Genomic DNA, 14,594 nt, shown 5'->3' on the forward strand with positions numbered 1-14,594 from the left:
TCTGAGGCGTTCTATGTAAGGCTTGAAGTGCAAGCGAGAGCGCGGAACGAGCGGCAAAGAAGCACAATCGGACGTTGTCACGTTCAACTATCGTCAGTAAACTGACTTTACAGACAACCAATTTTTAACCTGTAAGGAATCTAGAAGATATAATAGATGCAAAGATTTATTTCTGGGTTTCTGCCTTCGCTAAGGCGTGAAAAATTGCGGCATTAGCGGTTCAGCAGACAAGTGGCAAAATGTGGGAGGGGCGCCGGTGCAGGGTGAGGTCGGACGGTATTCAATAACAATTGTTTAATAGCGGACGGATTTGCGGAGGGTGTTCCGCCGAATTTGGCGACAGCCCTCGCACCCTCCGCCCTCTCAGTTATATAACACGTGTCTCGTCCCGGCCGGCGCACTGTCCCCGCGCCTGCGCCGGCCCGGCCACCTCGCGCGATGGATCGGCGCTCACGGGTGCTCACGCGGCGCGGTCTGAGGCGCGGCTGCGTCTCCGACACCTTCTCTCTCGAAGACCTCGCGGAAGCCGTCCTTGACTCCACTCACGATAACGTAAGTAGCAACTCTTGTAGCTATTTGTTTCACCCGATATTATAGTAGTTTAGTGCAAATTTTATGGAGACACGTACATTTCGCAGCAGATAATTATCTCGTTAGACAGTGTGTGTATAGAGTTACTACGTCGCGCAGGTGTACGTGGAGCTGGACGCCGTGGGGCAGCTGACGTGCCGCGGCGGCGCAGCGCGGGCGGCGCGCGGCGCGGCGCTGGCGGCGGCGGGCCCGGCGGCGGGCCTGCTGCTGGAGCCCGCGCCCGCCGCGCCCGCGCGCCTGCGCCTGCGCCTGCTGGCAGACGCGCCGCCGCACGCCGACCTCACGCTTTGGTTCCACGAGACCACGCTAGCGCTGCTCGACATGCCCTTCCTCACGCTGCGGAACATTACTGGTGAGTGACACCTCTTACCTACAATATTTATTATAAAGTTTGCTTGTTGTAACGAAAAAAAACCTATATCTAATATCAAATAATATGTTCTAGCATCTTTATTAGATCATACATTGCATATAACTGATTCAGGCTTGTTATTGGAAAAAATAAAATTAAGAGTTCCCAGAATTTCCTCACGTTGCAGATACACGTTTGAAGTCACTCCCTGTACCTAATACAAATTACGCCAAGAATTTTTTTTTAAAAAGAGCAGCTAAATTTTATAATCATAAATTATTAAACATCGATATTTTTCAATGTTCTTGAAATAATTATAGAAATTGTACCGTACAAAGCGCATCATCATTTTTTGTATATCACAGCATTTTCATATATATAGTTATACCTATGTAGCATTAGTTCACATTAAAACATCGCGAGCCGCGTACGTGTGTAACTCTCATTACAGCATAGCAATAAATCATATTATCTTAGCAGCTTAGTTTTAATTAAACAGCAGCAGCATCCCCAGGATCATTTTATGTAACTAATGTGTAACCTATGAGTAATTAACATTATGTATTTAGTTTTCTAAGTTTGTAATGAAATGTGGGCTTTATTTATTATTTTTGTTATTATATAGGTAGATAGATTAGGTAGCTGTTCATTTGCGTGAGGCTTGTTTTTTTTTATAATATGTGGTTTTTCTTTTTTTTCTTAATAATAGAACATGTTGTGTGGTCTTTATGAATTTTAGAACTTATTTATATGAAAGCATGTAAGTATGACTGTTATGTTCTTATACAAATAAAATAAAAAATAAAATAAAATTTTAGATTGATAATCCGTCGACAAACTAATCCTTATTATTTTAGGTAGGTACCTATATTATTTATTTGTTTTAAACAATTAGATGACAGAGCCAATTTAATAGGCAACATTAATTGACGTCTATCAATTTTATCCTCAAAGAGAGGTAACCTGCTTAAAAACATCGATTAAAGTGAATTATACCCGGCGCGGCCTAAGATGATCCCTATGACACTGACAGTTATTCTCAAGAGACAAACTTGTAATGGCGTCACCATTAAATTAGAAACGTATTGGAGGCGTCTAAAAATGGCATTTATTAATTTTTACGTAGCTTTATGCCATTACAATGATATTCCGTTGGAATTATAACAATTCTTAACATTTACGAGAAATTATATCAATCAGACTTTACGTTTACGTCCTTCAAAACTTACATCGTTGGCATTTATCGACTAGTGCGGAAAGTATCGATAAACAAATTTCGATAATGGAACGAGTTCACATTTTTTCCATGCTTAAGCTATAGTTCATTCACTATTGAATGGAACAGAAGATCGCAGCATAATTAATTAATTAATTACCGTTCGCGTTAATTTACTAACCTATGTTAATATAAGTTTTTTAGAAAAATTAAATGGGGGATTCCATTTTCATGATAAAATAATATACACTGTTAAACGGGTTAAAAATTACGAGAAAATGATAAGGTGCAGGTTTTATGTTTTGGAAAACTTTCGTTTAACTTACCGTTTCGTTTACATAATAGACGTTAAAAATTCATTTTATAATATTTGTAAAAACATGTTTACCGACGTGGCTGAATGCAAACCACGCCTTTGCCTATAAAATAGTAAAGTATCGACACGATCCATCATACGAGCAATCACTAAGACGAACTGTCATAGGGATCATCTTAGGCCGCGCCGGGTATAATCGATACGGAGTACGGACTTGAAACATTTGTCAATCGAAATCGAAACACATGTCAATTTTAAAATTCATCAGACGAATCCAGGGATTCGCATTCCCAGTAATATACTTTCTTTTGTAAATTTAAGGAGCAAAATAAGACAAGTATAATACATAATTAAAAAACACAACGCATTTATTAATTTATGATGATTTTTTATTCACAAGTAATCAATGCATTCGATTCTAGATGTCAGATTTCAATTTTTAGAGTAACGTCTTTGGTATTTAAAAAGAAAAAAGGTTTATTGACACAAAATTGTAGCGACGTCAGTTCTTTAAATCAGAAATTGTTTAATAAGTTTAGAATGGTTTATCAGTAAGTAGATAAAATCAAATCTTAAAATTACTTGTATCGGTCATTATTATTATAAATATGTAATCGTAATTGACGAAATATCATGTTATTCTATATGTCGTCGTTACTAGGTTATGTTGTTGAATTTTGTTGAACTGTCAAATGTTGCCTATTAAAATGGCTCTAATGCTAGTAAATATTAAAAATACTAATTATTATCAGTTGTCCTTATGCGTAAACCTGTCGCTTTGAATGGACCAGTTTACGCACAGTGTCCCATGAAGGATGACATTTATCTCTCCGAAATTACCATCATGATTCATGAGACTGTTGCGACTGCCCCGCACTCTATCCAAAGTAGACGCTGTTTTTTTGTGTATCATCGCCCAGAAATCGTTAGTAGATTATTATTGTTCATTCAAATTTTAGAATGTTTTATTAATATGGACCGAACATTTCAGATAAGAAAAATTACGTTTGTCACGAATGTGGAGCAGAATTTGAACAGCCCAACCCGCTGAAAGTGCATTTATTCCTCAAATGTCAGCAATTCGACCAGAGGACGTTTTGGTCGAAGTGTATCGGAATTCTGCAAGCACACGAAGCGCGGGCGGCGCTGGGCTGGGCGCGCGTGTCGGCCGCGCCGGTGACGTCACCCGCCGAGCTGGAGGCGCTGGCGGCGGCGTGGGGCCGCTCGCGCGACGGCCACGTGTGCCTGTACTGCGGCAAGCTGTACTCGCGCAAGTACGGGCTCAAGATCCACATCCGCACGCACACGGGCTACAAGCCGCTGCGCTGCCGGCACTGCCTGCGCGCGTTCGGCGACCCCAGCAACCTCAACAAGCACGTGCGCCTGCACGCCGCCGCGCCGGCCCGCGCGCCGCACGCCTGCGCGCTGTGCGGCAAGGCGCTCGCGCGCCGCCGCGACCTGCAGCGCCACCTGCGCGCGCACCACGCGCTCCCCGACCCCCCCTCGCCCTCCTCACGCACATAGCCCCGCGCTGTGACCCCGTGCAAAATACTTTAGATGACAATTTAGATAAAAATTGTGATGTATATGATATTTGAATGTTATATTTTTGTTGCGTAAAAGTAAATACTTAATAAGTAATTGTGTTGTTTTATTTTGAATAAATAGACGAAAACTAAGGTTTCCTGAACCCAAAAATGTAGTTTATATACGTGCTTACCTACTTCGTAACTATTTTCTCGTCTCCGTCTTTTTTATGTTTAAATATAGCTGTGCTCCGCGGTTTTACCCGCAGCGCTCCGCTCCCAGGCGCGGTCCCAGGGGGGTGGTCACGGGGGACATGACCCCCACCAAAATCGTACTCGATAAATTAGAAAAAAATCTTATACTGTACAAAATATTTAAAAAAAAACTGGCCAAATGCGTATCGGAGTCACTTGCACACCTAAAGTTCCGTTTAAAACTGTTATTAAACCCTCGTCTGTCGGAACACAGATCTGAGCCAAAAATTTTGTACCCGTTGTCTGTCGTGGCACAGATCTGTGCCAAATCATCGCCGGTTGGAAATTAGCTCATTGTAACGCAAATATAGTTCAAATCTGCATAAACGACTATTTAGTTGATAGCTTATGAATTACTGAATATTTAAAGTCCATCAATTAATAATTTGACCGATAAATATTCGAAATATAACAGTAATTATGTCATACTTTAGTCGAGTAACTTTTAAATTTTAAAGTTTTAAAAAATGTAAAATTTTGCGGAAAGTTGATAAACGGTAAGTATTTATTGTTCTTTTTATTATTATTCACTATATATCCTAATGTTTATGTGCCGAAATAATGAAAATTACCAACAATTATACCACAAATAATGGCTCCAAATATGTATCTACCATTTAACTGTACGTTGCTTAGTTTTTGACCCCTGGTTAATCGTATTTTTTTTTAAATATTGTATTTATTTTTTACATCATTTTACAAGAAGTTTTATAAAGATTTTTATTATACAGGGTGTACCAAAAAGTAGTGATGAACGGAAGCTGAGAGGTAGAGGACCTAGAGGGCTATCCGAATCACCCCCATGTATGTTATGCGATTTTTCGTATTTTCGGAGTTATGACGATTTTTTCAATTTTTCACCTATCGCCGAGTACGATGATATTTTCACTCATGCTGACGTCAATGATTGCGGAAGATGCTTGATTTTTTTTGTGTGCTAAGCTGAAAGATAGGCCAATTCAGTATGGTAACATTTACTATCGTTAGATCTTTGAATGGAATAAAAAAAAAGAATTAAATGGCAAGAAAGATAAAATTACCCAGTATGTTCACCACTTCAAGGGCCCGTAAAAAAATAAAATCACATCAAAAAAGTTTTCCGTTTGACTTTTAAAAACTTGCTCTATCTATCAGATAGCTACCCTGAAAATTTCATTTTATTATTCAGAAGGCTTCAATCGAAAAATTTAAATCTAAATGTGGTAAGTGCAAAAATTGAATTAACATGATGATCATTAAAACCAATAAATAGGTGTTTAATTACCAGAAATTTTTAAAATAACCCCGCTGTTGCTCAATGCAAGTGCGACATCACCGTAAAAAGTTGTCTTTTAAATGTCTGAATGCCCTTTTATCATTTTAATGGTTTCTTCTACTACCTACTATGAATTTCCGGGTTATTTCGTCCAAATTGTGGCATTCTCTCAAGTAGCCGAGGTCTTTTTAATATTCCCATTGAAACAAATCAATGGGATTTAGGTCGAGGGACCGTGGAGGCCAGGCTTTAAGGCAGGCTTCACCGGCGCATGCGCAGGCTGCAACGACCAATCCATCTTTCAGGGTATCTTTGCCCTTTAGCCTGGCCTGCACGGTCCCCGGACATAAACCCTATTCATTTTTTTCCGTGGGGATACTACAAAGACGAGAGACTGCCACAATTTGGACGAAATAACCCGGAAATTCATAGTAGCAGAAGAAACCATTAAAAATGATAAAAGGGCATTCAGACATTTAAAAGACAACTTTTTACGGTGATGTCGCACTTGCATTGAGCAACAGCGGGGTTATTTTAAAAATTTCTGGTAATTAAACACCTATTTATTGGTTTTAATGATCATCATGTTAATTCAATTTTTGCACTTACCACATTTAGATTTAAATTTTTCGATTGAAGCCTTCTGAATAATAAAATGAAATTTTCAGGGTAGCTATCTGATAGATAGAGCAAGTTTTTAAAAGTCAAACGGAAAACTTTTTTTATGTGATTTTATTTTTTTACGGGCCCTTGAAGTGGTGAACATACTGGATAATTTTATCTTTCTTGCCATTTAATTCTTTTTTTTATTCCATTCAAAGATCTAACGATAGTAAATGTTACCATACTGAATTGGCCTATCTTTCAGCTTAGCACACAAAAAAAAATCAAGCATCTTCCGCAATCATTGACGTCAGCATGAGTGAAAATATCATCGTACTCGACGATAGTAGATCAAGAGCCCACGACGGCCAGACTTTCCTTTCTTTCGGAAAGTTGAAAGTTTCTCTGTATATGTCTCCTATACAGATAAGAACGACCAGCGACTATCAAGTTTGGGTTGTGGTTACTTTGGCAGGAAACAGGTAGTGAAGGTGTATAAAATAGTACCTAACTTTCATTATAGTTTAAAAGCTAAATTTTATATATGTTACTTGGGGACCTATAAAAAGACATTACCTTAAGAGCCAGACAGTTTTCATGGTTCTTACATCTAGCCAGACACATTTAAAAAATAACTAACATATCATCAAATTCACAAACTACCTAAAAGCGTAACAAATATGAAATAACCCACTAAAAACATTAGTTAACTATAATTATTAAAAAAATAAAAGTATAATATATAAGTAATAAAGTTATTACTTATCTTTTACTTAGACTTATGTTGATGGAATTTCACGTATCCCGATGACTTTTTTATTGTGTCATCGAGATACGTGAAATTTCATCAACATAAACCCCCGTAAAAGATAAGTAATAACTTTATTACTTATATATTATACTTTTATTTTTTTAATAATTATAGTTAACTAATGTTTTAGTGGGTTATTTCATATTTGTTACGCTTTTAGGTAGTAAGGTGAATTTGATGATATGTTAGTTATTTTTTAAATGTGTCTGGCTAGATGTAAGAACCATGAAAACTGTCTGGCTCTTAAGGTAATGACTTTTTATAGGTCCCCAAGTAACATATATAAAATTTAGCTTTTAAACTATAATGAAAGTTAGGTACAATTTTATACACCTTCACTACCTGTTTCCTGCCAAAGTAACCACAACCCAAACTTGATAGTCGCTGGTCGTTCTTATCTGTATAGGAGACATATACAGAGAAACTTTCAACTTTCCGAAAGAAAGGAAAGTCTGGCCGTCGTGGGCTCTTATATTATAGGTGAAAAATTGAAAAAAACGTCATAACTCCGAAAATACGAAAAATCGCATAACATACATGGGGGTGATTCGGATAGCCCTCTAGGTCCTCTACCTCTCAGCTTCCGTTCATCACTACTTTTTGGTACACCCTGTATAATTCAAAATTTGATACTGTGTTCCATTTTAGAGATATTTCGTTTTCAAATCAGAACCGACAATAATTTCCCCGTAAAATCCGCGTACAGGATGTTCGCATATTGTATGAAATTGAAAAATTTAATTGTTCGTCTTCAATTAAATTTTTCAATTTCATACAATATAAAATGTACATATGTTTTGTTTATATTGATGGGTATCGTTTTTGTGGTATTTATTGTCCTCAGGTTTAATACGATATAATTAACTATACAAATTATAGTCCGTAACCTCTATGGAATTCCTTTAATTTTAGTATATTATGGTTAAAAGTGTATATTATATGCTGGAAAAATAGTAAAAAAAACCTACATCGGGAACAATGGTTTTCACTATGACCTATATATAGGACAAAGTGACTATGTTACTATGTAATTTGTGTAGGACAAACTGGAAAAGAAATTTAACACATTTATTGTACAACATATTCTTACCTTAATACAAATGCAACATATTATTTTTTATTGGGGAACCATATGTTTCTGAACAAATAAAAAACCGGCCAAGTGCGAGTCTGACTCGCGCACCGAGGGCTTCGTACAAACTTATTTTTTTTATTATGCTGTAGGTATCTTTTAATTCATATTTTAGAATTCTTTATCTGTGCTATAAGACGTTGCTATTGTAAGTTTTTATAACCTTGCAAATGTCGAAAATTACGAAAATTTGCAGCATAAACGGTTGTATCTTTTGATTGCGTTGGCATATATTATGTTTGATTCTGTTTTTATTTTGTTTTTCTGTCGTCTCACAATTTCAAAATGAACGACAACACGGGAGTTGTCATTTTTGAAACCCAGATAGTCCAAAGATGTTTTTACACATATTTTGGGGTTATTTCTTTAAAACTGGAAGAATGTTTTTTTAGAGTTTTGAACCTCAATACGATTCGCGCTTCAAGGACTCCGAACAAACCTACTTTTTATTATGTTTTAACTTCTAGTGTTTTTAGTAAATTTTTCTTTATCTGTGCTGTAAAACCTTGCTTTTAACCAAGTCCACTTAACTTTTGACCCGTAGGTTTTGATTCCCTTGCTAGTAGTTGCGGTTTTCAGAATATGCCGCATATGAATATTATTTCTTCTGATTGCGTCTTAAATCTTATATCTCCATACCAATTTGCATGAAATTTGGTATGGAGATATTTTGATACCCGAGAAAGGACATAGGCTACCTTTTGTTGCGAAATATGTACCACGGGCGAAGCCGGGGCGGACCTCTAGTCTTATATATAAAAATGAATCGCAAAATGTGTTGGTAAGCGCATAACTCGAGAACGGCTGAACCGATTTCGATAATTCTTTTTTTATTATATTCCTTGGAGTACGAGGATGGTTCTTATGTAGAGAAAACGTAAACATGTACCACGGGCGAAGCCGGGGCGGACCGCTAGTGTATTATAAATCTGAGTTTTTAATGTGAATATCAAGTTAATACATGTAGCCGTTCATTAGTTGTAAGTTGAAATTATTATTTTTTTTTATATAAAGTGTAATTAAAAAAATCATGTTATTTGCGATTATTCTTATATCTGTTTTATAAAACATTGCTTTTTACCAAATTTAAAGATTTTATGTACTTGGGAAGTACCCTGTCGGTTTTGATTCCATTGCAAAAGTCAAAATTTGCTAAAAATTGCAGCATTAATGGCTGCATCCCAAAGGGTTTGGTTTTTAAGGGTCCAGAACCCTAATAGGATCACGTCTGTCCATCCCATCTGCCCATCTGTCTGTCAAGACCCATTTTCACAGGAACGCGTGATGTGACATAAAACTGAAATTTATATTGATTACTTGAGTCGATTGAAGCTGTGAAAAAATCAAACTTATAACAGGATCATCGGAATCGGAATCACAGACACAATAGAAAATCTATTGTATCGTGGACCGATCGGGCCGTTCGGGGCTCAATGGGTTATGCTGCAAATTTCGACATTCGCAAGGGAATCGACACCTACAGGGTACTTTCCGTGTACGTAGAGTTTTGAAATTGGGGTAAAATAAGGTCTTATAGCGCAGATTGAAGAATAATTTCGAAAAACATAAAATTTCAGAGTTACAACATAATAAAAATGTTGTGTGACACACTACACAGACAAAAAGTTTGAGACGATGTAATAAAAGTTTCACTTTAAAAATTGGTTTGTTCGGAGCCCACGGTGTGCGAGTCCGACTCTCACTTGGCCGGTTTTTTATTCTTATGTACTATATGTAGTACATTCGTAGGCAGAATGTTAAAGATGTAGATCGCTGTCTGAAGATTATTTTTATTTGCATTCATGACTTTAAATAGCCTTGGAACATTATTTATTTAATAAAACGAATTAAATGCATCATTTGCAGTACGCCTGCAAATATAAATCTACCCTCTCATTTTGTAAATGACTAGCGATAACAATTATTGTATTTTTGCCTTTTGGTGTCAAAACTGCTTCTATTACCCAGAAGAAGAATGCAATTTTTCTATTTGAAGATATCACATTGCTGTTTAAACTACACAATCAATAATAACTTATTTGTTAGGTAACCCTAAAATAAACTTCCGTCTTGATATTTTAATTTTCTTTCGAAAATAAAAATTTGTATTTGATAGAATAACCTTTTCTGATTCGTAAGCATTTGAGTATCAATAAAAGAGAATTCAAATGGATCCAAACAACGATTCTTATGGCAATGGAAGACAAGACACTCCAAGGCTTACTTTAACAATAGGACGTAACAGTATTTGAAATCAAGAAATATAACTCTGTATATTTTGTCAAATGAACAGATAATAATACTAACACGATTAGTGTTTGGGAATTTACAGCTTTTAATTCCTGATACCAGGATTCTTCATGAAATTCTACACATAACACGTCTTACTTTATTCCAATCAAAATATTTTTAAGTTTCATGCTGTTTGTGTACTATGGACTCCCTAAACTACTGAACCGATTTTAATACAATTTTACCGATTAGTTTATATCTTAATTACAATATGCTTGGAAATACTGCATGTATTGAAGTACAACCCTTTTAGCTAAACGATGTCCAAAATTTTTGTTTCCTCGGATATACAATAATGTCAACAAATAACACTACTATCGAACTACACATGCAAGAAGGTCATAAAGAAATGGTTACATACGCTGTCTTTTGAAGAAACCGAACAATTACTTAAAGGACCACTGAGCTGACACACACTATAACAATATGCCTTCACTCACAAACAATGACCCACACACCCAACCACACACACTCACTCACACACACACACGAGAACACACACTCACACGTAAACACACACACACACACACGTAAACACACACACACTATCACGAACACGCGTGCTGTAAACCGCAAAATAATGTACTTTGTTTTTATTTTTTTTTATTAATTGTATTAACTTCCATTACATTAGATTATTTACCTACTTGTTAACTTCCTACTGTCCATAACATATGTATATAACCAAGAAGCGCAACTCAGGGTCCCAAGACACAAGTATTTCACTTAGTTTGGGACCCACTGTCTTACATTAATTGTAAATCATATAATGGACAAATAAATTTATTTCATTTCATTTCATTTCAACTAGATTGGAGAGCGTTCATCACTTTCCTGATCACATTCAAGTGGAACCTCGTGGTAATAAATCGTCGTCTCGAGGCGGTCCGGTCGTTGTGTCCGATGTATTATAAGAAAAAATGAACAGAAGTTAACGTTATTTATACTAAGTTGCAAATATTCCTATTTATTGGCCAATGTTGGCGTCAACACCACACATTACAACCACACGAGTATATAAATAGTACAGACACAAAAAGCTTCATAAGAATTTTTTTTTCTGTCAGTTAAGTAAAATTTATTTAAGTAAATAAAACATGTAGAAGTATAATTGTTTATTTATTTTGAATCTTTAAGTTTATTGATTTTTATCCTTAACATAAGCTGTATTTTATAAAAAATATTTAAAACTCGAATTTCCGAAATTTTTGACCTATAAGTTAAATGTAACGGTTTATAATTAAGTTATGGTTAAATGTAGATTTCACTTTTGTACAGCTTAGACATTTTTCTGTATGGATACAGTGCCTTTCGATTTGTAGTTGGACAACATTTCATTTTATAGGTACTATCACTACATAGTATAAAACAAAGTCGCTTTCCCTGTCCCTATGTCCCTATGTCCCTTTGTACGCTTAAATCTTTGAAACTACGCAACGGATTTTGATGCGGTTTTTTTTAATAGATAGAGTGATTCAAGAGGAAGGTTTATATGCATAATAAGATCCATTAAGTAGTGGAGAAGTACTGTTATTTTTGAGGTTTCTAATGTGATGTCGTAAAAAATTACATTTATTCCGCTTACATTGCAAACGCAGGTTGAACCCTACGAGTTTTATCAAAATAATGTACTAAGTATTATACACATTGAAAAGGTCTACAGAAAAGTCCGCGATGGTATATGTCTATCTCTTATGGATAACCCACAATAACTTTTTTTTGTCATTTACTTTTTACGACAAATAATGGCTAATTTTCGAAGCGATTTTAACCAATACAGCATTAATCCTTAACCAATTAAATACCATGGATACATTGTTCATTTAATATAGATCTATATGGCCCTTTACACCGTATGATTTAAGTGAATATTTTCGAAGATATTACAGATTTAAAAATTGCAGGACGTAGCGTTTGCGGCCGCCCGGCTATGTATTTTATACCCGTGCGATGCCGGAGGCCGGAGCGGGCCGCTATATTTTTATACCTATACAACGTTCACAATTTTTCTGTAGTGTATTTAGTATCAGCATTGCACCCGTGCGAAGCCGGGGCGGGTCGCTAGTATTATAATAATTAAGAGCATGAAAGAAAAAAAAGCATTTCTTCATAATGCTATTGTTACCACAAAAAATATTTTCTTAATCGCTAATTTTAAGAAAAAATAAATTAAAATTAAAATTGATGTGGAGACGTTATACATACAGACGTTAGAACAAAGTCCACCATAAGAATGAAGTCATTTAGGAATAAGACGATTTTTAAACATTAATAAAAACCTAAATATTTAAAAAAAGTAAAAATTACTGTTAGATTTTATCTAGTTTTGATTAAAATAAAAATAAAAAAAAGTAGCAAAAATTTTTGAAATGTTCTAATTTTGGAGCAGACTGTAAAGTCTGTATTTGTATGAACATATGTGGAGATCGCGTCCACTTATTTTCATGCGTAAACGATGATATTCATACTCAACTTTCTCGAATTTTTATAAAATAAACCTATGTTTTTGTTATATTCACTCAAAAGATTGTCTATTCTAGTGTGAAAATACAAAAATAAAAATCTAAAATACCTTGATATTATTTTTTTATGAGTATTTTTCTTTACAATGTCATATTTTTTCAAAATGTGTGGGAAAAAATGCTTCTAATAAGTAAAATAAACACGCCAGGGAGTAAGTAAGGTAACTAATATAAAGTTTGGTTATCTAGTTAGCATCAAAATTTACAAGTGTCACAGGTTAAAGTTTATATCACAAATTTTAATATCGAAAAAAATCGGCAAATCAGCGCCGACCGCTCGAATTTCTCCGACAGACAGCAACTTTTGACGCGGCGCGCCGCGACAGCTGCTGAGGGGTATCCCTTGCGAATTATGAATCCATGGATACCTTTCCAGCCTTGTGACCCCCCCCAAAATTTCAGACTGGGACCGCGCCTGTCCGCTCCTTTTGGTCTTAGCGAGATAATATTACGTATATAGCCTTCCTCCCTCAATGAATGGGCTATCTAACATCGAAAGAATTTTTCAAACCGGACCAGTAGTTCCCGAGATTAGCAAACAAACGAACAAACTTTTCAGCTTTATAATATGGATTAAGTATAGATTTAAATCACTAGATAACTTTAAGTGATTTGATAAGTTCTGTAGTAAAGAAAATCAGTCGGGAGAGACTATAGACTACAGGCGGCAGGCCCATGTTGAAAAATTTATGGGTCATTTGGTGACAACCACCAGATGACCTATCTAGAACGATATAAGAGCATAAAATAATAAGATACAGCACTATGCTGTCACTTGTAAGCTGTCCACCTGAGTGCAGATGAGAATTCGAAAGTACAGGTAGAGATTTTTTCCCCTTGTCTCCATGATTTTTGTACGGCGTTGCGGAATAATGATTAAAGCAGTATTGAAACAGTATGACACCGTACAAAAATGGTGGTCACAAAGTCGGAATTTATTTTTATTTTCCGACAATTGCCGGGGTAAATTTGGTCATTTGATTTTGTATAGTAAATTTGTACGGATTCGACAAAAATATTTTAAGAACCAATACCTACGTTAAAGATAAAAATAAAAAAAATATTGCGGAGTATGTAATTTATGCGTGAAGCATGGCATATTAATCTATACGAATGTACAAGTAAAGAGAATCTTCTGTGTATAAAAATGTCAAAATATCCTAGTTGTTACAGGCAGACAATTTTTAAAAATTAGTTTAACCGGGCGATAGTAGATCATATTATTGTAGGTTAGGTAAGGTTACAATTAGGTACGGAACTTCGTCATACGTGTAAATAGGTATTTTAACTTTTATCACAGAATACTTACATAATAGTAGCTAACGCTGCTTTTATGTTGGTTTCACAAAAACCTCTTACATTTGAAGTTAATTACTGTTCGGCGGGCGCCCGGACTCATTTGTACTACGTACCGGGACAAATATTTATTTTATTTGCTCTAGAAATTGGTGGCTGGCTGGCTTTTCCTGGCATTTTGAAATTAATTTCATCATAAAAACACCTACAGGCCGTTGAATCGACCAGTAGGATGTTGTCATCTTGTATTATAATACTTTGCAAGCTTGCTTTGTCTATACAAGATTTCCACACTTAAAAAAAAAAGTACTAATACGTAAATAATTTTATGCATAACAAATTTTCTTTGTGAAAGATAGAAAAAAAAAGCTTCTTGAAAGCTTTGTAGAATAAATATTTAGATTTTTTTTTATAACAGAAAACAATA

General features: G+C 35.7%; 1 protein-coding gene across 1 annotated transcript; it reads left to right on the top strand.

Annotated features, from left to right (window-relative positions):
• Positions 1-438: 438 nt before the first annotated feature.
• LOC149904946 (uncharacterized) lies at positions 439-3,999 on the top strand. Its single transcript, XM_090107133.1, has 3 exons — positions 439-552; positions 691-943; positions 3,467-3,999. Exons 1-3 carry the CDS (start codon positions 439-441, stop codon positions 3,997-3,999), a joined length of 900 nt encoding a protein of 299 aa, XP_089963259.1.
• The last annotated feature ends 10,595 nt before the right edge of the window (positions 4,000-14,594 follow it).

Source organism: Colias eurytheme, chromosome 11, assembly GCF_061535395.1.
Source record: "Colias eurytheme isolate Ceu_HAF_F1 chromosome 11, ilColEury1 Martin Lab GWU primary, whole genome shotgun sequence".
Taxonomy (NCBI): domain Eukaryota; kingdom Metazoa; phylum Arthropoda; class Insecta; order Lepidoptera; family Pieridae; genus Colias; species Colias eurytheme.